Genomic DNA, 25,800 nt, shown 5'->3' with positions numbered 1-25,800 from the left:
GGCCCTCGGCCAGCGACGAGCCCCGGCGACCGCGTCCCTGTTGTACAGTGCTGTGTACGTTTTTTTTATTTATTGAGCCGCTCTGCTGAACGATGCTTTCTTTCTCTGTAGTTGCGGTTCCGACGTTAGCCAGAACGCGGGCCGCGTTGAAGCCATAATATAAGGAGGGGAGGAGAACGAGGAAGGAGACTTCTTAGGTGCCTCCACCCTCCCTGTTTCCTCCCCCCCCCCCACCAGGGATCATCCAGCTATGCATTACTGCACAGAGACCCCCGCGCCCCCCCCCCCCCCCCCCCAGCTTGGACGTGTCTGTGGGGGGGGGGGGGGGGTCGGGCTGTGACGCTCGCCTTCTTGTACTGTGCCTCCCCCCTCGGGCCCTTCAGGGACAGGGGCCCCGGACTGTGTAAAGTGGGGTTCTCCAGTGAGGAGTGAGGCCGTCTGCCTCTCAGTGCCAGCATACGTCCGTCCGTCCGTCTGTCGGAGCCGGCGTGCGTCTGTTTCAGTCTCGGAGGATTGGGTGGTTGTTGTTGTTTTTTGTTTTAATTTTTAATGACAGTAATTCCAAAGTTCCATAATTTAAAACTTCTTCAGGTACTTGGTAACAAAACGTTACATTTTACAAAATAAAACCGCCCTTGGAAAACTTGTATTTTTTTTTCCCATTTTCTCTTGGATCTGTACTTTTGTCTCCTTGTGTGTTGTCTCGCTCACTCTTTCTTTCTCAATTTGTATGTGCTGGTCTCTCTCTCTCTCTCTTTTCCTTTGCCTGTGTGTCTCCCTTTCTCACTGTGCGAGTGTTGGTCTTTTCTCTCTCTCTCTCTTCCTTCTCTCTCTCTTCCTTTGCCTGTGTGTCTCTGTTTCTCACTGTGCATGTGTTGGTCTTTTCTCTCCCTTTCTTGCGCTCTCTCTCTTCCTTTGCCTGTGTGTCTCTGTTTCTCACTGTGCATGTGTTGGTCTTTTCTCTCCCTTTCTTGCTCTCTCTCTCTCTCTCTCTCTGCCTGTGTGTCTCTGTTTCTCACTGTGCCCGTGTTGGTCTTTTCTCTCCCTTTCTTGGTCTCTCTCTCTGTCTCTTTGTAGTCGCTGCTCTTTTCTGTGTCTCTGTCTGCTGCTTCCTTTTGATTGCTTCTCCATCTTTTGGTCTCTGTTTATCTCTCTTTATGGGTGCGGGTGTTGTCTCTGTTTCTCTTTCTTTCAAACTTTGTGTCTGTATCTTGGGGTGAGTGTCTCGCTCTCTGTCTCTGTGTCTGCAACGCTCACTCAGTGTCTCCATGTTGATCTCTTTCTGTGTCACTCGTGAACCCCCTCCCTCCCATTATTTCACAGGCCTGGACCCTCAAGGGCTTCTATCCTTTGGACTAATACAGGAGGCGTGAAAATAAAAAATTAAAGGACAGCCAGGGGAGGAAAGGGGAGAGAATGGAGAGGAAGAAAAAGGGAGGGATGTTGGGAAAATATGATGGAAAGAAGGGTAGAAAGGACAGAGAGAGGGAAGGATAACAGGGTATGGTGGAATGATGAAGGGATGAGAGAGATGAGACAGGAAGGGATGGAGGATTCAGATGGGAGAAAGAAAGGTAGATTGGAGGAGGGATGGAAGAATTAGAAAAGAAGGAAAAAGGAAGGGATGAGACAGGAAGGAACAGAGGAGAGATGGGACACGGAAAAGGAATGGAGGAGGGACTGAGGATAGAGAGATGAAACAGGAAGGAAGGACTGGTGGAAATGCTGCCCTGCTGACAGCTTCAGGCAGGAGGACTAAGAGACACAATTAGTTTAATTCCTGTCCTTTGTAACATCTGCATCCGTGATCTTCCCCCTTTCCTGGGGATATCCTCGCCTCCAGGACTGAAACGAATGACGCGGAGATCAAACGCCTGCCTGCTGCGTGCAGAGGATTCGCTCATCGGATCTCCTACCTCAGAAAGTCTGCACATCACAGGTAAACCTGGAAAAGACTAAAGTTAGGATTTTCCAGAAAAAAGAAAATTTCCAAAGCAAATTCAAATTTCATTGAAATAATCCAGAAGCTGCACATGCCCTAGATCTGTGTTATTCACGTTCAGCCCTTGAGGGCTGCAAACATGCTAGGTTTTCAGGATATCCCTAATGAATATGCATGAGAGAGATTAGTATACAATAAATAGAGACGGCTGCATGCAAATCTATCTCATGCATATTCATTAGGGATATCCTGAAAACCCGACCTGTTGGCAGCTCTGGAGGGCTGAGCGTGAACACCACTGCCCTAGACTGTGGTCTGGCCTAACATTAAATGAAGCTGAGAGCTTTAAAGTGGCCAGTGAGAGTCTTAAGGGCCTTCAGAGCACTACAGAAACACTAGGTCAGTTTCACACACCAGTAAAGCTACTATTAAAATAACTTTATAACATCATTCAATTCTATGGTGTACTGAAGTGTGGGGTCTATCATTAACCCCAACTATAGAGAAAGGGAGAGAACCCCAATAGAAAGTCTTAACCCCCAGGGCTGTAAGAAAACTCCCTCAACAACAGGTGCAGAACTGAACTAGGACGTCTCCCCTGAATACTCCCCATACAAAAATGAATATTCACATACTGGGGTCACCCCAGTAACAGCAACACAAACTAACTCCATCCACTATCAGCTAACTCTGTGACCCAACACAAAACCCTGCAAAAAAACCCCAAACTCGGCACCCATGGAGCAAACCTACAGTGCCCAAACAGCACTAACTGCCAGGACTCAGCAACAACTCCACCTAGGAAAAGGCAGCACTGCAAATATTACACTGGGCCCCAGAACCCCAGCACACCTCCTACTGGGAAAAGAGAACAAGCCAGATTGCGACAGATCCCTACACAGAAGACACACGCTAGCAGAATCCCTCACCTCGGTCGCATGGACAGACTCTCACCAAATACAGAAAAGGGACCACAAATTAGAAATAGGAACGTGCAGACAAAACTGAACTGGAAACCCCAAGAAGCCAGAGACTGCATGCAGTGCAACCTCAGAGAGAGAAGAGATGCACATTACCCAGAGCCGAGAGAGAAAATCACAGACTTCCCACAAAGAGAAATACATTTCCTCCTGTACTGTGCAAAATTCAAAAAGAGAAGAGATGAACGTTCCCATAGCTGAGAGAGAAATCACAGACTTCCCACAAAGAAGGAACAGGAAAAACTGCGTCTAATTCTGGGGGAAAGAGGAGAAAACAGCAGCGAGAGCAGCAAAGTCTGTGAGATCCTGCCCCCGGTCCAGAACCAAGGATCTGAGCAGAGACAATCCGGACCAGCAGCAGAACCAGCCTTGCATTCCCCCTGCAGTGTTGCAAATGCAAAGAGAGAAGAGACGACACATTCCTCAGAGCTGAGAGAGAAAATTACAGACTTCCCACAAAAGAAGGAGCAGGAAAACTGCTCTAATCCTGGGGGAAAGAGGAGAAACAGCAGTGAGAGCAGCAAAGTCTGTGGGATCCTGCCCCCGAGCCAGAACTGGGATCTGAGCAGAGGACAATCCGGACCAGGACCCGGGAACTGAGCAGAGACAAGTCCGGACCAGCACCCAGGAACCGGGATCTGAGCAGAGACAATCCGGACCAGCACCAGAATCCGGGATCTGAGCAGAGACAGTCCGGACCAGCACCAGAATCCGGGATCTGAGCAGAGACAGTCCGGACCAGCACCAGAATCCGGGATCTGAGCAGAGACAGTCCGGACCAGCACCAGAATCCGGGATCTAGCAGAGACAGTCCGGACCAGGTAGGACTGTTGTTGGCAGGTAGTGCTCCTTTGGTGCTGCGGGTTTGCTGCATAGGTTGCCGCAGGGTCGCAGAATACCTGTTTGTGCTGCTGTTACTGGGGTGACTGTGCCTTTTTGTAGGCTGAGTCCTAGATCTGCTCTGCACGCCTTGCTGGGGGAGTTTCTCTGGACCACTGAGTCTCCTCCTCCCTCTCCTCCCTGCCTCCTTCTTCTGCAGGTTACACAATAGGCCCCTGGACTGGCATCTGCCTCTCCCTCTCTCTGATGGAGGGCCAGCTCCAGCGAGGCCTGCGGCTCTCTAGCCACCCTCCTCTGATGGAGGGGCCGAGGGCCCCAGCTGTGATCTCTTCTTTGCTGTGCCAGGGCTGAGAGGGGCAGGTAAGTGTGCAGAGACTGCGGGGAGAGGGCTGTGATGCTCTCTGTATACACACAGAAGATGTGCAGTGCCAGGCTGGAGAGCGCTCCTGGAAGACCCTTCTTAGGATTTTGTGTGTGGGGTTTTTTTTTTTTTTTTGTTTTGTTTTAAATAAAATTGGGGCTTTACTGAGCCCGAGAGAGAACAATGGTAGCAGAAAGTTCTCCCTCTCTCTGCTTGTCTGTGTTTGTGTGTATAATATCATCTAATGTAATCCTGAGTGTATAAACCACCTGCATAATAATATTAGTCCTCTCTCTCTCTCTGCCTGTCTGTGTGTGTATAATATTAAGCTATTCTAATCTAATCTGGTGTTTTTATACTGCCTGCAGATTAATATTATGGGCATATCTCTTTCTTTGTATAATATTATCCAATCTGATCTAGCGTTTATATATACCTCCTGCATATATTATAGTGCCTCTCTCTTTCTTCTGCCTGCCTCTGTGTATAATATCATCTAATCTAATCCTGAGTTTATAAACTACCTGCATATATAATATTAGTCTCCTCTCATCTCTCTCTGCCTGTCTGTGTGTGTATAATATTACCTAATCTAATCTGGAGTTTATATACTGCCTGCATATTAATATTACTGCATAGTTTCTCTTTGTATAATATTATCTAATCTGATCTAGAGTTTATATATACCACCAGCATATATAATATTAGTGTCTCTTTCTCTGCCTGCCTCTGGGTAGATTTTATATCTAGAGGTTTATATACAACCTGCATATATATTAGTATCTCTCATCCTCTGCCTGTGTGTCCTTTAATATTATCTAAACTAATTTAGAGTTTATATACCACCTGCATATATAACATTAGTGTTTCTCTCTGCCTATGTGTATAATATCTAATCTAATCTGAGTTTATATACTGCCTGCAAATATTAGTGCATATTTCTCTATATTATCTAATCTAATGTGTATATACTGCCTGCATATATAATATTAGGTGCATCTCTCTCTGTATAATCTAATCTGATCTAGAGTTTTAATAAACTGCATGCACGTATAATATTAGTGTCTATTTCTTTCTGCCTGTGTATGCATATAATATTATCGAATCTGGCATTTATATACTTACATAATATTTGGCATCTCTCTGTATCATATCTAATCTGATCTAGAGTTTATATAGTCACTTGCATATATTAATGCATATCGCTCTCAGCTCTCTGTCTGAATGTGTATATATTATCTAATCTAGAGTTTATATACCATTGCATATATATTAGTTGCATCCCCTCTCTGCTTGTGTGTGTATATTATCTAATCTAATCTAGAGTTTATATACCACATGCATATATATTAATGCATCCCTCTCTCTGCTTGTGTGTGCATATATTATCTAATCTGATATAGAGTTTATTATACTGCCTACATATATAATATTAGTGGCATCTCTCTCTGTCTCTGGGTGTGTGTATATATTATTATCTAATCTAATGTAGAGTTTATATACCACTTGCATATATATATCACCCTCTCTCTCTGCTTGTGTGTGTATATTATCTAATACCACATGCATATATAGTAGTGCATCTCTCTCTGCCTCTGTGTTGCATATATCATCTAAGCTAATCTGATCTGATATAGAGTTATGTATATATAATATTAGTGTGTCTTGCTTCCCACCCCCCTTCTCAGATCCTCAGATTTGGTTTTCATCTTTACCTTCCCAACTGGCTTTATATTCTTGTGAGATCAGCCCGGAAAAAAACCTGCCGATCATGTCCGTGTGATCCCCTTTCATCATAGGTACATGAGAAGAGACAAACAAATGTAAAATTGTCTTGTCAAAATTACAGTATTTGATTCTGAGAGAGACAGAGCAATAGAAAGAGATGCCAGAAAAGAGAACAGAGGGAGACATGCCCAGAGAAAGAGACTGGCAGTCGGGACTCTATTAGTAGATGGGTAATGTTTTTGGATTTGGATCGACTTGTTCCAGCTTTCCAGATGTGAGGGTCAAGGCCACATAGAATCAGGAATAGGCAGGCAGGTCCCTGCTCCAGAGGGCTTAGGATGTCAGTTTGTAGCTGAGGCCGTGGAAAGTCACAAGGCACAGTAGTGGAGGAAAGCAGGATTTGAACCCCTGGCGTCCCTGCTCCTCAGCCCACTGCTCTAACCATTGGGACTGCAGGTTGCCCACACCTGAAAGCAGAAGAATGAAAGCAGTAACCAGATGCTAAATTCACCCCCTTTTGGGAAAGGTGCTGGTCATCCGATGGTTCCCTTGTGTGTTTCAGTCATCTCCCTTTCTCCATTTGCCAACACTTCCAGGTCCTTGTGCCTCCCTGTATCGCCTACGCCGCAGCCATGGAGGGAGGCGAGAGGGAGCCGGAGCCCCTGCAGAGAGACTTCTCCACTCCCAGCCTGCTGGAGCTGACCACGGAGAACCTTTTCCTTCGACACGCCTGTCCCCAGGATCGGGGGCCTGGGGCCCTGCCAGCACCTGCAGCTGCTCCTCGGCTGGCTCCCCAATCTCTTTGTGGCCTTCGGACTCTTCTCAGACGTCTTCATCACATCGACCCCAGCCCACCACTGCCGAGTGGACCCTGGGGGCCTGCCCTCGGCCCTGCAGAATGTCTCGGGGGAGGGGCTGCTGAACGTCAGCATTCCGCTGGAGAAAGATGCCGGGGGCAGGATGGTGCGCAGTCCAGTGCCAGCGCTACCACTATCGTGGGAAGGCCCGACGGAGAGACGGAGTCCTGCATGGAGGGCTGGGACTACAGCCAGCACCAGGGACTGAGGAAGAACATGGTGCAGAGGTACAAGGAGAGGACCTCTACCCCAGCACAAACAAGCCACCAGTCCTTCATCAAACATCACACCCTTCCCCCAACAGCAAATGCACCTCCATTCCCTATAGCTCCCCCTCCCACTCCAGCTAGCTCTCCTCCTACAATTCCCTACATCTAACCCTACAGCCAGCGCTCCTCTGCCATTCCCTACATCTAACCCTACAGCCAGCGCTCCTCCACCATTCCCTACATCTAACCCTACAGCCAATGCACCTCCACCATTCCCTACATCTAACCCTACAGCCAATGCACCTCCACCATTCCCTACATCTAACCCTACAGCCAGCGCTCCTCCACCATTCCCTACATCTAACCCTACAGCCAGCGCTCCTCCACCATTCCCTACATCTAACCCTACAGCCAATGCACCTCCACCATTCCCTACAGCTCCCCCAACAGCCAGCGCTCCTCCACCATTCCCTACATCTAACCCTACAGCCAATGCACCTCCACCATTCCCTAAATCTAACCCTACAGCCAATGCACCTCCACCATTCCCTAAATCTAACCCTACAGCCAGCGCTCCTCCACCATTCCCTACATCTAACCCTACAGCCAGCTCTCCTCCACCGTTACCTACATCTAACCCTACAGCCAATGCACCTCCACCATTCCCTACATCTAACCCTACAGCCAATGCACCTCCACCATTCCCTACATCTAACCCTACAGCCAATGCACCTCCACCATTCCCTAAATCTAACCCTACAGCCAGCTCTCCTCCACCATTCCCTACATCTAACCCTACAGCCAGCACTCCTCCACCATTCCCTACATCTAACCCTACAGCCAGCGCTCCTCCACCATTCCCTACATCTAACCCTACAGCCAATGCACTTCCACCATTCCCTACATCTAACCCTACAGCCAATGCACCTCCACCATTCCCTACATCTAACCCTACAGCCAACGCTCCTCCACCATTCCCTACATCTCACCCTACAGCCAGCGCACTTCCACCATTCCCTACATCTAACCCTACAGCCAATGCACCTCCACCATTCCCTACATCTAACCCTACAGCCAGCGCTCCTCCACCATTCCCTACATCTAACCCTACAGCCAGCGCTCCTCCACCATTCCCTACATCTAACCCTACAGCCAACGCACTTCCACCATTCCCTACATCTAACCCTACAGCCAATGCACTTCCACCATTCCCTACATCTAACCCTACAGCCAATGCACCTCCACCATTCCCTACATCTAACCCTACAGCCAACGCTCCTCCACCATTCCCTACATCTAACCCTACAGCCAGCGCACTTCCACCATTCCCTACATCTAACCCTACAGCCAACGCACCTCCACCATTCCCTTCATCTAACCCTACAGCCAACGCTCCTCTGCCATTCTCTACAGCTCCCCTAACAGCCAGCGCTCCTGCACCATTCCCTACAGCTCCCCAACAGCCAAACGCTCCTCTGCCATTCCCTACAGCTCCCCCAACAGCCAACGCTCCTCTGACATTCCCTACATCTCCTCTCTCCGCCAGCGCTCCTCCCCCTTTCCCTACATCTCCTCTCTCCGCCAGCGCTCCTCCACCATTCCCTACAGCTCTCCCCACAGCCAGCGCTCCTCCACCATTCCCTACAGCTCTCCCCACAGCCAGGGCTCCCCCAGCTAGCTGTCTTGCTTCTTCCTCTGTGGTGCATGGCAGGACGTTTTCACTAATGTCCTGTGTTTATCTCTGCAGTGGGATCTAGTGTGCAGCCAGTACTGGAAAGTCCCTGTGGAAGAAGTCTGCTTCATCCTTGGGTTTCTTGTTGGATATCTCCTGCTGGGATATGCTGCTGACAGGTGGGAGCTGGGGACAGCTAGACACTTCCCATTGCCCCTCACTCATGTCCCAACAAGCCCTCTATACTGTAGACACTTTCAGCTCCCCAGCCCTCCCCTCTCCCTGCTCCATGTGCGCATATTTCTCTTTCTGTCACACACTCTCTGCAGAGTCACGAACGCTTCTGGGCCTGACAATCTGTTTTAATAAAAGGAGAACGTTACAAACTACAGAAGAAACATAAAGGTAGATCCCGGTTCTGGTGCTGGTCTGGATTGTCTCTGCTCGGATCCCGGTTCTGGCCCGGGGGCAGGATCCCACAGACTCTGCTGCTCTCGCTGCTGTTTCGCCTCTTTCCCCCAGGATTAGAGGCAGTTTTTCCTGCTCCTTCTTTTGTGGGAAGGTCTGTGATTTTCCTCTCTCGGCTCTGGGGTAATGTGCATCTCTTCTCTCTCTGGGGTTGCACTGCATGCAGTCTCTGGCTTCATGGAGGTTTCCAGTTCAGTTTTTGTCTGCACGTTCCCATTTCTAACATACGGTTCCTTATTCTGTATTTGTGGCTTTATCCATGTTCTGTGTGTATGACCCATTGTGGGATTCTGCCAGCCTGTAGTGCCTGTGTAGGGATCTGTAGCAGTCTGGCTTTTCTATAGGTGTATTGGGATTCTGGGGCCCAGTGGTGATATCTGTGTTACTTTTTCCTAGCAAGGGTTGTCGCTGTGTGAGTCCTGACACTTAAAAATAACACAACCTAAACAGAGGAATCTGCGCTGATTCGGAGACGCGTAGCGTTATTTGAATGGACTTTCATGATTAGGCTTCTAGCCTCGGTGATTGGAAGAATAGCGGCGGAGAAGTTTTGCATTAGAGTGAAGCCGTTGAGGGGATTCGAAGTGGACCTAATGCTTACTCGGAGATGAGAAATGTTATTTGAATGAGCTCTTATGGTTAGGATACCTGCCGCGGGTCGCTTTGAAGGTTAGTGATAGGGAAGTGCTGAAGTCGTTCAGGGATTCCATGTATATTCCACGTGGGTTTGGTGTCTAACAAATCTGGCATTATTGGCCGCCCCTCGGTTACAATTTTTTTCGGTGTCGATTAACTTAGTTGTGAGATCCCCAGCGTGAATGATATAAGAAGTATCCCTGATGAAGCCCTATTTAGGCGAAACGAGGGACCTTGTTGGGACTGATTGAAGACCCTTGGCAGCAGGATCGGGGTGGGTTTGAGGATATCGATGATATTAGGGATTTGATTTGGAAAGTGTTTGGGGGGGGTTTAGGTCAGTATATTTTCATGCGTCTGTGTGGTATGAGTGTGGAATGATTGCATGTGTTTTAATTTTGGTGAGATTTTGGGATTGCGATGGTATAGTTTGAAAGGTTAATTGATGACTTAGGTTAATAATGTTAAGAATATATAATAACATTTGGAAAGCATATTGTGAGTAGATCTGTATGAGATTATTGTTTAGAGGGGGTCATTTTCTCCATTTCCTGACAGTTATTTATTTATTTATTTAAAAACTTTTCTATACCGTTGTGTATAGTAGAGCACCATCACAATGGTTTACAGTAAGGCACAAATATGTGGTTTCTAATTTATCCAAAGGGTGCCATTATTATACGGTTACATAGTTCGATAATATACTCTAAATGGGAAGGGTGTGGTTACCATTTACTATTAACTGTCTTTATAATTTAATACTTAAATTGTGAGAAAATAACAAAAGTAAGCAATTCTGCTTTTTGTGCCGTTTGGGCAGCGCAGGCTTGCTGCACGTTCATGCAGGGTTTGTGTTACATCGCAGCTCTCTGTGTATGTGTGTGTGTCTCTCTCTCTCTCTCTCTCCTGCAGGATGGGCAGACGTAAGGCCTTCTTCCTCTCCCTGGTGCTAGCACTACTCTGTGGGATTCTGGGAGCTGCTGCTACTTCCCCAGCCGCCTTCATCCTGACGCGATTCTTCCTAGGGTCAGTCCTCGCAGGGTCTACCTCTCCCTCTACGTCCTCCGTAAGTCTCCCTTCCCTGAGTGCCTCCGAGCGCTGTGATCTCATCGAGTGTTGTCGCAGCCTCAGAATGTCGTCACTTGAGTGTTGTAACGGCGTCGCATATGTCTCTTTCTTCCCGGTTTGTCTCCCCAGGGCTGGAGCTCTGTGACCCCTCCCAGCGTCTCACTGCAACCATGCTGGGGTATTTCTTTGTGCTGGGGGGCCAGTTCCTGCTGCTGGGCATCGCTGTGGGGTGTAAGGACTGGCGGGTGATGCAGGGCGTGATCACAGCTCCCCTTGCCCTCTTCCTGCTGTACAGGTCAGGAGAATCTTTCTACTCCCTCAACCTTAACAATCACATCTCAGTCATAATGCGTGCCATCCGCCATGAACCAGGAACAGCACCCAATCAAAAACACCCCAATAGCATTGCACCATCAACCCATGCCTACCAGTCACATCCCATCAGGTACACCCCAATAGCATTGCGCCATCAACCCATGCCTACCAGTCACATCCCATCAGGAACATCCCAATATCATTGCGCCATCAACCCATGCCTACGATTGGCATCCCATCAGGAACACCCCAAAAGCATTGCGCCATCAACCCATGCCTACGAGTCACATCCCATCAGGAACATCCCAATATCATTGTGCCATCAACCCATGCCTACGATTGGCATCCCATCAGGAACATCCCAATAGCATTGCGCCATCAACCAATGCCTACGAGTCACATCCCATCAGGAACACCCCAATATCATTGTGCCATCAACCCATGCCTACGATTGGCATCCCATCAGGAACACCCCAATAGCATTGCACCATCAACCCATGCCTACGAGTCACATCCCATCAGGAACATCCCAATATCATTGTGCCATCAACCCATGCCTACGATTGGCATCCCATCAGGAACATCCCAATAGCATTGCGCCATCAACCCATGCCTATGAGTCACATCCCATCAGGAACACCCCAATAGCATTGCGCCATCAACCCATGCCTACGAGTCACATCCCATCAGGAACACCCCAATATCATTGCACCATCAACCCATGCCTACGAGTCACATCCCATCAGGAACACCCCAATAGCATGGCGCCATCAACCCATGCCTACGAGTCACATCCCATCAGTAACACCCCAATATCATTGCGCCATCAACCCATGCCTACGATTGGCATCCCATCAGGAACATCCCAATAGCATTGCGCCATCAACCCATGCCTACGAGTCACATCCCATCAGGAACATCCCAATATCATTGTGCCATCAACCCATGCCTACGATTGGCATCCCATCAGGAACATCCCAATAGCATTGCGCCATCAACCCATGCCTATGAGTCACATCCCATCAGGAACACCCCAATAGCATTGCGCCATCAACCCATGCCTACGAGTCACATCCCATCAGGAACACCCCAATATCATTGCGCCATCAACCCATGCCTATGAGTCACATCCCATCAGGAACACCCCAATAGCATGGCGCCATCAACCCCATGCCTACGATTGGCATCCCATCAGGAACATCCCAATAGCATTGCACCATCAACCCATGCCTACGAGTCACATCCCATCAGGAACACCCCAATAGCATGGCGCCATCAACCCATGCATACGATTGGCATCCCATCAGGAAACATCTCAATATCATTGCACATCAACCCCATGCCTACGAGTCACATCCCATCAGGAACACCTTAATATCATTGTACCATCAACCCATGCCTACGATTGCCATCCCATCAGGAACACCTTAATATCATTGCACATCAGCCATGACCCAGGAACAGTCAGCCCTTGTTAATGTCACCTCTCCTTTGGGATGAGTGAGAGATATCAAAGTCCAAAACAAATGTTTTCCCCCAGCATGATCTGCCCCACCCCAATGGGGCGTAGCTGCCAATCAGCCAGTATCTGTCATTTTTCCCTTAGTCCTGGCTTCTGATTGGGTCAACTAGAGGTCAAATTCTGATAATGTCCCACATCTGCTTATAAATACACAGACTTAACCCTTATTTCCCCTCCATGGGTCCCTTCCTTTCCTGTGTTTTCTTGAAACTCCTTTCTCCTACAGCTGCCCCCATCTGTTCCTAGAGTCCCCCCCGTTGGCTTCTGTCCTCCCTGCGGGTTGCTGAGACCAAGGAGGTTGCTGAGAGTTCTTGTGGAGAGAAAGGGCCACCACAGGTTTGAGAGTGCACGGGGCAGAGACGATGTTGAGCAGAATCTTTGCAGGTACAGTTGTGAGGGAGGGGATACGCTCGGGGCAGATGGGATGGAGGGAAAACATTGTAAACAAAAATATATAACTGAGGGTGTGTGCTCCTGGTGTGTGCGCGCACACCATGTTCTCTGATTTATATTTACAGACACCCAACACACTGTGATAGACAGAGATCCAGCTTCCAATCCCACTGCTGCCACCTCCTCAGTGATACCAGAGATCCTGCCTCCAGTCCCACTATGATTTTCAGAGATTCAGCTTCTAATTCCATTGTAGTCACCATCCCACTGTGATACTCAGAGACCCAATCCCACCGTTGTCATCTGAAACCTTCATTTAGTCACTTAACCTATCTTGAGCTCACCCTTAGACTGTGATTTCTCTGTTGCGTCACCGTGTGCATCATCATGTCTCTGGAATTAATATATTTTATGGATATTTACTTCTGCCCTCTTCCTTCCCCTGTTCAGAGATGGAGAACGCCTGTCCTGCGTCCAGCTCTATTCATCTCTCTAAACTACTCAGCTGCCGAAACATTTGGAAGAACCTGGTGATCCTGGGATTCACCACGTGAGTATCCGTGAGCAGGCATGTGAGGAGAACCCGGTGCATAACTGTGGAGTAGATCTAAAACTATTTGGTGCAGTGTGCAGACACGACACCTGAGATGACTTAAGCCAGCAGCTAGCCATAGGCTGTTGGGAGCAACAAGGTCAATTCTTCTTATGCCCTTCTGCATCTATGGTTCCTTTTTCTGGCTCCACTGCATACTAGGATTGTAGTCTTGCTCTTGCCCCATTGCGTGTTGGGAGTTGTAGTTTTGCTTCTGCCCCATTGCATGATGGAAATTGTAGTTCTGCTTTTTTACATATTCCATTTATGGACTTTTAGTTCCCATTTCTGTAAAAAAAAAAAATATATATATATGCAGTGTGAAACCAGCATTGGATCAGTCTGTCCCTGGAAAATTGAAGCCAGCTGGGCCCTTAATTGTTGGCTACCCTTGAAATGACATCATGCATTGTATAGGCCAATCATATCCCAGCCTGAAGAAAGGTAATTTTGGGTTTCCTGCACTTTTTCCCCTCAGCTTAATTTCTAACGGGATCCATCACTGCTATGGCACCTTCCGGAAGAACATTCAGGGTGCCAGATCTGGGCTGTACCTGTCATACTTACTGTCGGCAGGCACGGGTGTGCTGGCGTGTCTCTTCCTCTGCGTGACGGTGGATCGTTTCGGCCGCAGGGGTGTCCTCCTGCTGTCCATGACCCTGACCGGGATCTCCTCCCTCATCCTGCTGGGGCTGATTGAGTGTAAGGGGGCATGAACACGCAGGCTCGTGCTTGCAGAGGCACACACATCATGCACATGCTTAAACATACATAGGAAAGCTATGAGATGGCAGCAGGCAAGGAGCTCGTGAGTAAACCAGCCTGCCCCTTACAAGGTCCTGCAATTACCCAGAAACAACCTGCAACCCGCGCACCCGCACGTATAACGTACCTGCCGCTGTTGCCTGCCTTTTGATGTCCTTCCCTCTCTCCGCCTCCAGATCTGAACGAGGCTGCCATTCTGACCTTCTGCATCCTGGGCCTGTCTTCCTCCCACGCTGCCGCCTCTCTCAGCGTCCTCTTCACAGCAGAACTGACTCCCACTGTCATCAGGTGAGTGTCGGAGAGCACACACACACACACACACACACACCTGGCATTTCTGGCCTGGTGAAAAGGTGGGGAAGGCGGTGTTAATAATTAGCAGTTGGAGGTGCTTTTTGCTAGAATGATGTTGGCAGCCAGAGTCATCAGAAAGATATCGCTCCTGCAGAAGTTTGAAAAAAATGACAGCAGGTCCCTAAGCACTGAAGCAAATCCCATCGCCACTTCGAAATGTAATTGCTCTAAATCAGATTCCAACAGAGGATCCAACCGATGTGGAGCTGAGACTACCCTAACATCCCCTAAACTGACCTGGGTCATAACAATTATACTATTTCTGCTCAGAATTTGATTATTTGCAGGGATATAATAACCATATCAGGATCTCCTTGCCATATTGCTAAAAATGTTCACTGTCCAGGTTGTGTAGCTCCCACTAACATTTGGATGAAGTGAGACCTTAGCTTAGAGCTTTCCTGTAAGCCATTGGGGCATAATCTCCCAGACCCAATCCAATGCCGACACAGATGCAAGCCATCACATACCCAGTGTTGCTACCTCCTGAGATTTCTCTAGGCTGAAGCAGGGCTACTAAAACTCGGCCCTGGAACTGATGGAATAATGCAAATGAAAGTCTCTGTCTCCCCTAGGGTGAGGGTGTGGGGCTCATCCTGGCTCTCGCTGCTTTGGGCAAGCTGAGCGCTCCACTCATGGACTTGCAGGACCGGCATGGCTACTTCCTGCAGCACGTGGTCCTAGCCTCGATGGCCATCCTCTGCATCCTCAGCATCCTGCTGCTGCCCGAGAGCAAGCACAAGCCGCTGCCGGAGACCCTGGGGGACGGGGAGCTGTACTGCCGCCCGCGCCGTGACCACATGCCGCTGCTAGCCACACCCAACCCGCCCATCTAACTGTGCCTTCATCCCTCCCACGAGGAGCCGGACACGCCCTGTGCTACAGGAGGACCAGGATTCGATTCCTCCAGTCTAAGCTGTTGCCAGCTGGTTCATGGGGACATTTAGCCAATGCTTATAGGGGACATTAGATCTGACACCCCCCCCCCCAAAAAAAAAAGAGGTAAATAAAATACAAAGGAGGGGGAAGCACCATCTTCAGGTATGTAAGCCCCCCCTCCCACCCTGAGAGATGGCAGAGTAGCAGACCCCACAGCGACAGTAAGATGGGGGAACAGGACTTTCACACGGTAGGGAGGTGGGAATTGTGTTTCATGGGGGCTGATCAGACAGGAGAGACTGCAACACGAACTCAGCTAAGCCCATGCAAAATAAATTCTGTCCCTGGACTCCTTCAAAGACCACAGAACATAAAAATCCAGGACTAGAGGGGCAAGGGGGAAGACTACAGTACAGGGGAGTTGAAGTGAGAGTTACATTCTGCCTGTTGTAATTCGTCTAAATTCAGAATAAAGTGGTCCTATCAGAGCTTCTCCTGTTCCTTGTGGTGACGCTGCCTGTGGGGCACCTGTGAGCAGTCTCTCAGCATAGTGCATCCAAGTGCTCCCTGTCACAGTCTATTCAGATGTACGCATGTATAAATACAGACGTATACATGTATATACAAATCAGTAAATGTTAGCTACATCTATTTTTATATACCGACATTCAATCTGAGATATCACATCAGTTTGCATTCAGGTACTGTAGGTATTTCCCTAGCCCCAGAGGGCTTACAATCTAAGTTTTGTACCGGAGGCAATGGAGGGTAAAGTGACTTGCCCAAGGTCACAAGGAGCGACAGTGGGTATTGAATGCTGGTCTCTTGGTTTGTAACCCACTGCTCTAACCACTGGGCTATTCCTCCTCCCTTTTTTTGCATGGAGTTTTAGCTACTAAGCATTTGACCACTCCTTGAGATTTCTTAGGAGCTGTAGGTAAGTTTTGTCAAAGTCTATAGTACAGAGAAAATCTTCCAACAAGATAGCCCGAATTAAAGCTTATAAACGGGCCACACGTATTTATGGAGAAGACTGGCTGAAATGGCTGCAGTGACGTTAATTGGAAAGTTTGTGTTTTTGCAGAGGATGGTAAGATCTGTATGGGTGCACATGCCTGAGGGAGTAGACATTAGTAATTTAAGAAATCTCAAGGAGTGGTCAAATGCTTGATAGCTAAAACTCCATGCAAAAAAAAAAAATGCTCCTGGCCTATAACAAAGTAGTAATGACCGCCTTTGGCTAACCCCTACGCCTTAACCATTGCCTCTCAAAATCCAGGCCACTAGACAAAAGCAAACAGCCTGGTCGGTAAATATGGGTCCCTGCCGGAGAAAGCCTTCCAGATGACCCAAACAAATCGATCAATCTACAGCCAAATTGATCAAATCTGCGAATCACAGAAGGTGCAGCCACTCTGGTGCCACCACGACCATTTCTCCCTGATGTTTCTCTATGTGACGTAACACCTTTTCCACAAGCAGCCAGGGAGGAAACACAAAGTAGCATGTCTCTTGGCCAAGGAACTACCAGGGCATCAACCCTTCTGCACTGTGCTCTCGCCTCTAGCTGTAGAACAGGCACTTTTGGCATTCTGAGACACCATGAGGTCTACATGGGGAGAGTACCAACACTTGTGAATGAGATGCATCGCCGACTCCAACAACTCCCACTCACTTGGATCTAACCCCCTCTGACCCAAGAAGTCTGCTTGAACATTGTCAACCCCAGCAATGTGAGATGCTTCTGTACGCTCCAGGTAATGTATCAACTTCTGTGCCTCCTTGGCTACTCCTCGACTCTTGGTTCTGCCCTGACGATTGATATAAGCCACCACCATCACATTGTCAGAGAACTCTCACCAAACGGCCTCTCACCAATGGAAGAAATATCTGTAAGGCCAAGTGGGCTGCTCTAGGCGATTGATAGACCAGACTCTTTCTTGTACCAGCAACCCTGAGCTGACTGATGCTGACATACAGCTCCCCAACCAGAAAAAACTGGTAAACTACCACCTAATCCAGGACTTCTAGATCCACCCCCCGAACCAGACTGGAAGGTAGAAGCCACCAGGAAAGACTCTCCCGTGCAATGCCCTCGAGGGGCAATGGAAGCTGAAAATCCTTTGATACTAGGCACCATCGCAACAAAAGTGCCATCTGCAATGGTCTCATGAGCAAAGGCCCACACTACTAATTCTAGTGTAGAGGGCATAGAGCCCAGCACTTGCAAATATCATACCACCATACCTTGGGCACCCAAAACTGCAACAACTGCTGAATCTGCTTCTATAGCTTCAAAGCATGTTCCTCTGAGACGTAGACCCTGCCAACTAGTGTCAAATCGAGCCCCCAGGTACTCCAGGGACTATGTCTATGCCAGACGACTCTTTGCTACATTCACCACCATCAAAGCTTTTGATACGGTCCCCGCACAGGAGGCTTGTGAATAAAATGAGAAGCTTGGGAGTGAGTGCCAAGGTGGAGGCCTGGATAGCAAACTGGTTGAAGGACAGAAGGCAAAGTATGATGGTAAATGGAACCTACACGGAAGAGAGAGCAGTGATGAGCGGAGTGCCGCAAGGGTCGGTGTTGGGACTGGTCCCGTTCAATATCTATGTGAGCGACATCGTGGACGGGATAGAAGGTAAGGTTTGTTTATTTGTGGATGATACTAAGATCTGCAACAGAGTGGACACGCTGGAAGGAGTGGAGAGAATGAGACGGGATTTAAGGAAGCTGGAAGAGTAGTCGAAGAGATGGCAGCTGAGATCCAATGCCAAGAAGTGGTGTGGAAATCCAAAAGAAATGTATTCGATGGGGGAGTGAAGGTCTGATGTGCATGGAGCAGGAAAGAGACCTAGGGGTGATAGTGTCTAATGATCTGAAGTTGGCGAAACAACGTGACAAGGCGATAGTTAAAGCCAGAAGAATGCTGGGCTGCAGAGAGAGGAATATCGAGTAAGAAAAGGGAAGTGATTATCCCCTTTTACAGATCCCCGGTGAGGCCTCACCTAGAGTACTGTGCTCAGTTCTGGAGACCGTATCTCCGAAGGGATAGAGACAGGATGGAGGCGGTCCAGAGAAGGGCAACCAAAAAGGTGGATGGACTTCATCGAATGACTTATGAGGACAGATTGAAGAATCTAATTATGTATACCCTGGAGGAAAGGAGGAATAGGGGTGATATGATACAGACTTTCAGATACCTGAAAGGTTTTAATGATCCAAAGGCAACGACAAACCTTTTCCATTGGGAAAAAAAATCAGTAGAACCAGGAGTCACGATTTAAAACTCCAGGGAGGAAGACTCAGAACCAATGTCAGGAAGAATTTCTTCACAGAGAGGGTGGTGGCCTGGAACGCTCTTCCGGAGGAAGTGGTGAAGATTAAAAATGTGAAGGATTTTACATATCCGGCGCAGCTCACTGCTTTAACGGCAGGGGGAATGAAGAAAAGAGGATTTATATTCAGACAACAACCAACAAGGACTGAATTGCACAGGCTGGGTAAACAAATAAGCAGGGAGTAGCTTGCTTATTGCAGCAGTTACTACCCCTAACCAACTAAACTTGATACTTCACTTTGATGCAGATCCAGCACTGCGCTCTACATCAATGGCAGGGGTGGAAGGAAATTAGAACCATAAAGTTACCAATAAGGGCCCTGAACTCAGCAGTCAGAGTAACATAAGTATGAGAAAAATAAGTGTGAAAGCTTGCTGGGCAGACTGGATGGGCCATTTGGTCTTCTTCTGTCGTCATTTCTATGAACCGACTGGCGACAAAGAACTTCTAGCTTGGCCCTGATAAGCCAGTAGTCCAGATGCGGATGCACCAGAACTCCCTCCTTGCAAAGCCCCACTGCCGCCACCACCACCTTGGTGAAGGTGGGTGGCGCTGTGGCTAAACTGAAAGGGAGAGCCTGAAACTGAAAGTGTTGCATGAGAATCATGAAACGCAGAAAACGATGCGATGCATGGGGATGGGGAGATAGGCCTCCGTCAAATCCAGGGAGGCCAGCAATTCCCCTTTGCGAACCACTGCCACCACCAACCTCAGGCTTTCCATTTTGAAACATGGAACTTTGAGAGCAGCATTTACCTTCTTCAGATCTAAAATTGGACGAAAGTCCCCTCCTTCTTTGGGACCACAAACTAAATGGAACAGCGTCCCTTGCGCATCTCCTCGTGGGGAACCAGAACCACTGCCCCCAGGAGCCACAGATGGTTTAACATATCTTGGACACCTATACTTTTTTCTAAAGAGCCACACGGGAAGATGAGGGACAAATCACAAATGGGACGAGCAAATTCTAAAACCATCCCTTACCACACTGAGAACCCACTGATCCTAAGTACTACTGGCCCGCTCTTTGTAAAACATTGCTAAGCAACTCTCTATAGTGGGAACAATGGAGTGGACCAGCCTCTTCTCATTGCGGGGATTTAATAGCAGAAGTACCCCTGCGGCGGCTCCGCAGAAAGGTCTTCGATCGGCCACAAGCCTATCCAGACTAATCCACCTCTCCGCCTCGCCCCTTATGCTCCTAATCTTTCACCGCTTCCTTTGTATACACGATCATGCTGCATTGTTGCCACTCTGTATATTTGACCTCCATGTTGAGATAATACCTTGTATCTATGACCATGTAATTATTATATTAACCATGTTTTACACCCTAGCATTATACTTTCATACGTTTCGGTTATCATTGCTCTACACGTTATGTTTAAAGAACCTCTTCTACAGTTGCTCTGTATTTTCAAACCTGCTGTTAAAATGTAAACCGGAATGATGTCCCTCCTAATACCGGTATAAAAAAAGTCTCTAAATAAATAAATAAAAGGACTGCCTCTGGAGGCCAGACACAGGTCTGGAACTCCGAGACCTCCTATCCAGCCGAAACCTTGAACATGACTGAAAAAATAGTTTGCCCTTAGGCTTGTCTGGTAATCTGAGGATTTTATTATCCCCCAGAGACTGCATCAAATGTCCAGATCTTCACCAAATAAAAGACAGCCTTTAAAGGGTAGTAAACCCAACTGTGCCTTGAAGAAAACATCCTCCACCCAATTTCGCAGCCAGAGAAACCTTCTGGCGGAAACTGCAGATGCCATGATGTGAGACAATGTACAAACCAAATCATAAAGAGCATCCGCTCCATAAGCCACTTCTTGGCCCTGTCTGCCTTCTCACCAGAGGCGGGAAGGATCTCTTAGGACCTTTGGACCCAATGGAGATATGCTCTTTGCATAAAACGAGTACAGATAGCTGCACGCAAGCCCAGTGCCAAGACCTAAAAAAATCCTTTTGAGATGGACCTCTTAACTTAGGATCTTGAACCTACCCCAGGGAGTGTCATTCGTTTGGGGCTGACACAGCAGCATTGAACTTAGGAAGAGCAAACCGTTCCAAACGCCTGTTTGGGTAATGGATAAAGCCACCCCATGGCTCTGCCCACCTTAAACTAGCATCAGGGGAGGCCCATTCCGCTTCTACCAGTTTCTGTACCAACTTGTGATAGGGAAAAGCAGGGGGGGGGGGGGGGGACCCTCTCCCATCCAGGACCCGATCCGCACCATCCAAATCAGTGTCCACCTGCAGGATTTTAACCCCATGCACCTGAAAAGTCAGTGGCAGCAAGGCGTCTAGCTATTCTTTCTGAAAAAGACGCATCACCTTAGGGTCATCATCCTCAGGCAGCAGGCCCATTACAGCATCCCCTGCCCTGGAGTCGGCTCACCAGAACACGGGTCCCCTGGAAGACCCGGAAACTGAGCCTCGACAATCATCCAAGTCACCCCCCACTGGACCCAAAGTGCCCTGTACAAGAGGATCCCTATGCTGGCTCGATTGCATTCGGTTTGGGTCAGAAATAGGCTCCCCGCTGGCTGAGCCGGTAAAGAACGAGTCCCTGGCTGCAGAGGCTGCATGCTGCTTAGCTAGATAAGCTTCATGCAGCAGCAGCAAAGAAAGGTCTGAAAGTTCTGGCCTGCTCAGACAAGGAACTAGGGGGAGCCAAGCCAGACTCTTCAGAGCCTCCACGCACCCCGATTGCGAGCAGAGACAGATTGGGCCGGTGACATGAGGTGGGGGTGGTCTTCCCCCTCCAATTGTGCAGGAACAGCCGAATGTAAAGCCAAGATGGCCGTTCCCAGACTGATTGGGAAGAGATCGGCACCTTGGCCAATGCTGTGGAGTTAAGCAAGGGTGGTAGCAGAGGAGCCCAGATGCTGCTTTGTGGCCGGTCCAAGGGGCCCTCCCCCCATTCTGAACACCTGATACATAATCCGAGACTGCTGAGCTGTGAACGAGTTGCGCAGCACACCGACCCCCCGGCCTATCAGTGCACACTGCCGACGAGCCCAAAAAGACTGGCAGAACAAACAAAAAAGTAACCTACTGGACTGTTAGGAAAAGTGATGCCGCTCAGCAGGACAAACTTTTTTTTTTTATTAAAGATGCCCAAAACTGAGACAAAGCCTACCACCATAAAAACTCTATAGGCTGTCTCAGACAAAAAGAGAGTACTTAGAGCCTGCAGCTGCCAAGCAGCCTCGTGAAGGGGAGAGATCTGGACCACCAGATTTACACCCCATGGGCGCACAGGTCAGGCACACACAAAGGTCACCAATCCCCAGCCTGCCCATCTCAACCCGATACAGAGAATCCCACAGGATCCAGAAAAAACAACAAAAAAAAAACCCCCAGAAGCCTCAAAAGGAAAACACAGAAATTGTCTCAGAAAGGAAAATTAGTTCTTACCTGATAATTTTCGTTCCTGTAGTACCACGGATCAGTCCAGACACCTGGGTTGTGACTCCGCACCAGCAGATGGAGACAGAGCAAAACTTGACGGGCTCCCTACATATAGTAAGGTGCCACCCACAGCCCCTCAGTCGAACGAACTGTCAAAGCAAACCAGTGCCCGACTAACTAACTAGAACAATTTTAACCAATTCAAACACCCCCTGGCTGAAAACCGAAAACATCAGACCAGAGGCAAGCGGCAATAAGCCAATAAGCCAAGAACTGGAACAATAGCAGTACGACTAACCAAGCGAGCGGACTCTCTCTCTTTGTTCATCGTACCAAACAGACGGGCGGGAGCCTGGACTGATCCGTGGTACTACAGGAACGAAAATTATCAGGTAAGAACTAATTTTCCTTTCCCTGTACGTACCCGGATCAGTCCAGACACCTGGGATGTACCAGAGCAAACTACCGAGGGTGGGAAGCAGAGAGTCCCGCTCGGAGAACACTCGCCCCAAACCCCGGCGCTTCAGACGCCTGGACATCAAGTCTGTAATGCCTAGTGAAAGTATGTAAGGACTTCCACGTCGCAGCTCTACAGATCTCCTGCGTGGACACCTGAGACACCTCGGCCCAGGACGTGGCTTGCGCCCGAGTGGAATGAGCCCGAAGCCCCTTAGGCGCCACTTTACCCTGCAGCAGATATGCGGAGCTAATAGCCTCTTTGAGCCAACGCGCAATCGTGGCCCGCGACGCCGCAGACCCCCGGCGGGGACCGGACCAGAGAACAAACAGATGGTCGGAAATCCGGAAAGAATTCGTAACCTCCAGATACCGAAACAGGACCCTGCGGACGTCGAGCTTCCTCAACTCTTTCATCCCCTTGTCCATCTGGTCCCCGACCTCAAAACCTGGGAGGTCCACTGACTGATTTAAGTGGAACGAGGACACCACCTTAGGCAAAAATGACGGCACAGTCCGCAGGGAAACGCCGCCCTGCGAGAAACGCAAAAACGGTTCCCGACAGGATAAGGCCTGCAGCTCCGAGACCCGACGAGCAGACGCAATGGCTACCAGAAACACGGTCTTCAAGGTAAGATCTTTCAGCGTCGCCCGCTTAAGAGGTTCAAACGGTGCTCCCCCAAGCGCCGAGAGCACGCAATTCAAGTTCCAAGACGGACAAGGATTCCGCACCGGAGGGCGTAAATGCTTAGCCCCGCGAAGGAAGCGCACCACATCCGGATGACACGCTAAGGACACACCGCGCACTTTCCCGCGCAGACAACCAAGTGCAGCCGTCTGTACTTTCAGGGTACTCCAGGCCAGCCCCTTGGACAGGCCCTCTTGGAGAAAGGCGAGGACCCCCGGCACAGGCGGCCGTACAGGATCCACCGCATGAGTACTACACCAGTCCTCAAAAACTGTCCACACCCTCATATAGGCTAAGGACGTGGACTGTTTACGAGCCCTCAACAAGGTAGCAATCACAGCCTCCGAGTACCCCTTAGTTCTTAAGCGCGCCCTCTCAAAAGCCATGCCGCGAGACAAAAGTGATCCGCATCCTCCAAACAGACGGGACCCTGTCGAAGAAGAGAGTCGGCCCCGAGGAAACGAAGTGGAGGTTCTGCCGCCAGCTGAATGAGGTCCGCGAACCACGGGCGCCGTTGAGTTTCTGCAGCAGAAGCGAGAAATCTTCAGAAAACGAGCCCTCCGATCCGGAGGAACCCTCCCCAGCACTCGGGGTCCCCGACCCGCGGGGTCCCGGGGGCTCTCCCCCCGAAATCCTGGGCTGTGGCGACAGCGAGGGAGGCTGGGCGCCATCTTGGAGGGCCCTCCTCGTGGCGTCCCTCACACTGCACAAAATGGCTTCCGTTCCCGCGCTAAGCGGGAACGGATCCAAGGACGCGGCCTCCGAGCCTCCGGCACGCGACGGCGAACGGGCCCCCCGCGATCGACCCCCCCGGGCGACCGCCGACGAGCCCTCGCCCCCGGAGACGCAGCTCGAGCAGACCCCGTCTCGGGAGAGACGCGCGCGCACAGCGCCGCACGCGCGACACGCTGACCCTCTCGGCATCCGCGCGAAGAACGAACCCCCCAACCAGCGCCGCCCTCCCGCTAAACGACCGCACGAACGGCGAAAACGACGGCGAAAGGGAGAGAGAGCCGGCGCCGCAAGGTCAGCAGAAAGAAAGAAACCGCTACTGTTTTGTTTTTTTTTTTTTTTTTTTTTTTTTTTTTTTTACTTAGGCGCTAGCCGTGGTCCTGAAGTCTTCAGCTCCAGCGGGGGTGAGTGAACCGGGCTCCCCGGTGTCACCCCCGACGCTGCTGCCAGCACAGGCCGGGTCCTCGACCCTCAGCAGCGGCCTCGACCTGGAGGGGATGGTCCTCTCAGGACCTTCCAACCCTCCTGGGAGGCTCCCCCGACGGGAGACTTCTATCTTCTGCTTTATCTTCTTTCTTCTTTTTTTTTTTTTTTTTTTTGCAAACCCTCACTGCCCTAACTACTTAGGACTAGAGAGAAAAAAACCGAAATAGATCCCTGACTGACTACCCCGAGCCAAAACAACCAAGGATCCCCGAGACTGTGGGTGGACCTGCCCCATCTGCTGGAGACAGAGAAAGACTGAGGGGCTGTGGGTGGCACCTTACTATATGTAGGGAGCCCGTCAAGTTTTGCTCTGTCTCCATCTGCTGGTGCGGAGTCACAACCCAGGTGTCTGGACTGATCCGGGTACGTACAGGGAACTGCAGGTTTGCACCCATCGACCGGAGACAGAGAAATACTGAGGAACACTGCAGGTGACACATGTGGTTAATAGCAGTGTCAGTAAAACTTTCTCTGTCTCCATCTGCTGGAAGGGAGGCACAACCCAGGAGTCTGGACTGATCCAAGTACGTACAGGGAAAGGGATACTTAGAAAGCACAAGATAAGCTCTTAGCACATGCTCCCATCATTTGCAGCAACTGCTGATGTTGGCAAGAGACAACAGCAGCAGCAGGAATGCTAAGGACTTTACCCACTACAAAGAGATGCAGATCCTATGTCAAACTGAAGGGTGGTACAAGGCAGCAGTTGTTACTGGTTGCTGTTGGCATATGGACTTTGCCCCCCCTGACAGCTAGTGCTTTTGCAGCTGTGTTTTTTAAGCTGCTCGAGACATTTTGTATAGCTTTCAGTTTCAGAGGATAATATATGCAAAGTTTTGTACTGAGTATTATATAAAATACAGGAAGATTGAGGGTATTATTGCAGCTTTTGCACAGTGGGCAGATATAAACAAGCATCTGCATTTAGCTGCTTGTTTTCACTTGTGGGGCATTGGACTACTGCCCCAGTCAACCTTTTGACTTCCAAATGTAGCTGCCCAGAGCCATCCCTTGTAAGGAAATGATAGACCAAACGGGGTCGGACCCTGTACAACTTTCCTCCTGATAGGTCTCTGTCCCATGCTACTTCCAACCAAAG

General features: G+C 49.4%; 1 protein-coding gene across 1 annotated transcript; it reads left to right on the top strand.

Annotated features, from left to right (window-relative positions):
• The first annotated feature begins 8,407 nt into the window (after positions 1 to 8,407).
• Positions 8,408 to 16,069, top strand: LOC115078310 (solute carrier family 22 member 17-like). Its single transcript, XM_029581184.1, has 5 exons — positions 8,408 to 8,768; positions 13,442 to 13,541; positions 14,062 to 14,285; positions 14,525 to 14,636; positions 15,277 to 16,069. The coding sequence occupies exons 1-5, from the start codon at positions 8,756 to 8,758 to the stop codon at positions 15,536 to 15,538; spliced, it is 711 nt and encodes a 236-aa protein (XP_029437044.1). The 5' UTR covers positions 8,408 to 8,755; the 3' UTR covers positions 15,539 to 16,069.
• Positions 16,070 to 25,800: the final 9,731 nt, after the last annotated feature.

Source organism: Rhinatrema bivittatum, chromosome 16 (assembly GCF_901001135.1).
Source record: "Rhinatrema bivittatum chromosome 16, aRhiBiv1.1, whole genome shotgun sequence".
NCBI lineage: Eukaryota > Metazoa > Chordata > Amphibia > Gymnophiona > Rhinatrematidae > Rhinatrema > Rhinatrema bivittatum.
Note: the sequence above shows the minus strand (reverse complement) of the source record. Positions and strands in the feature narration are given on the sequence as shown.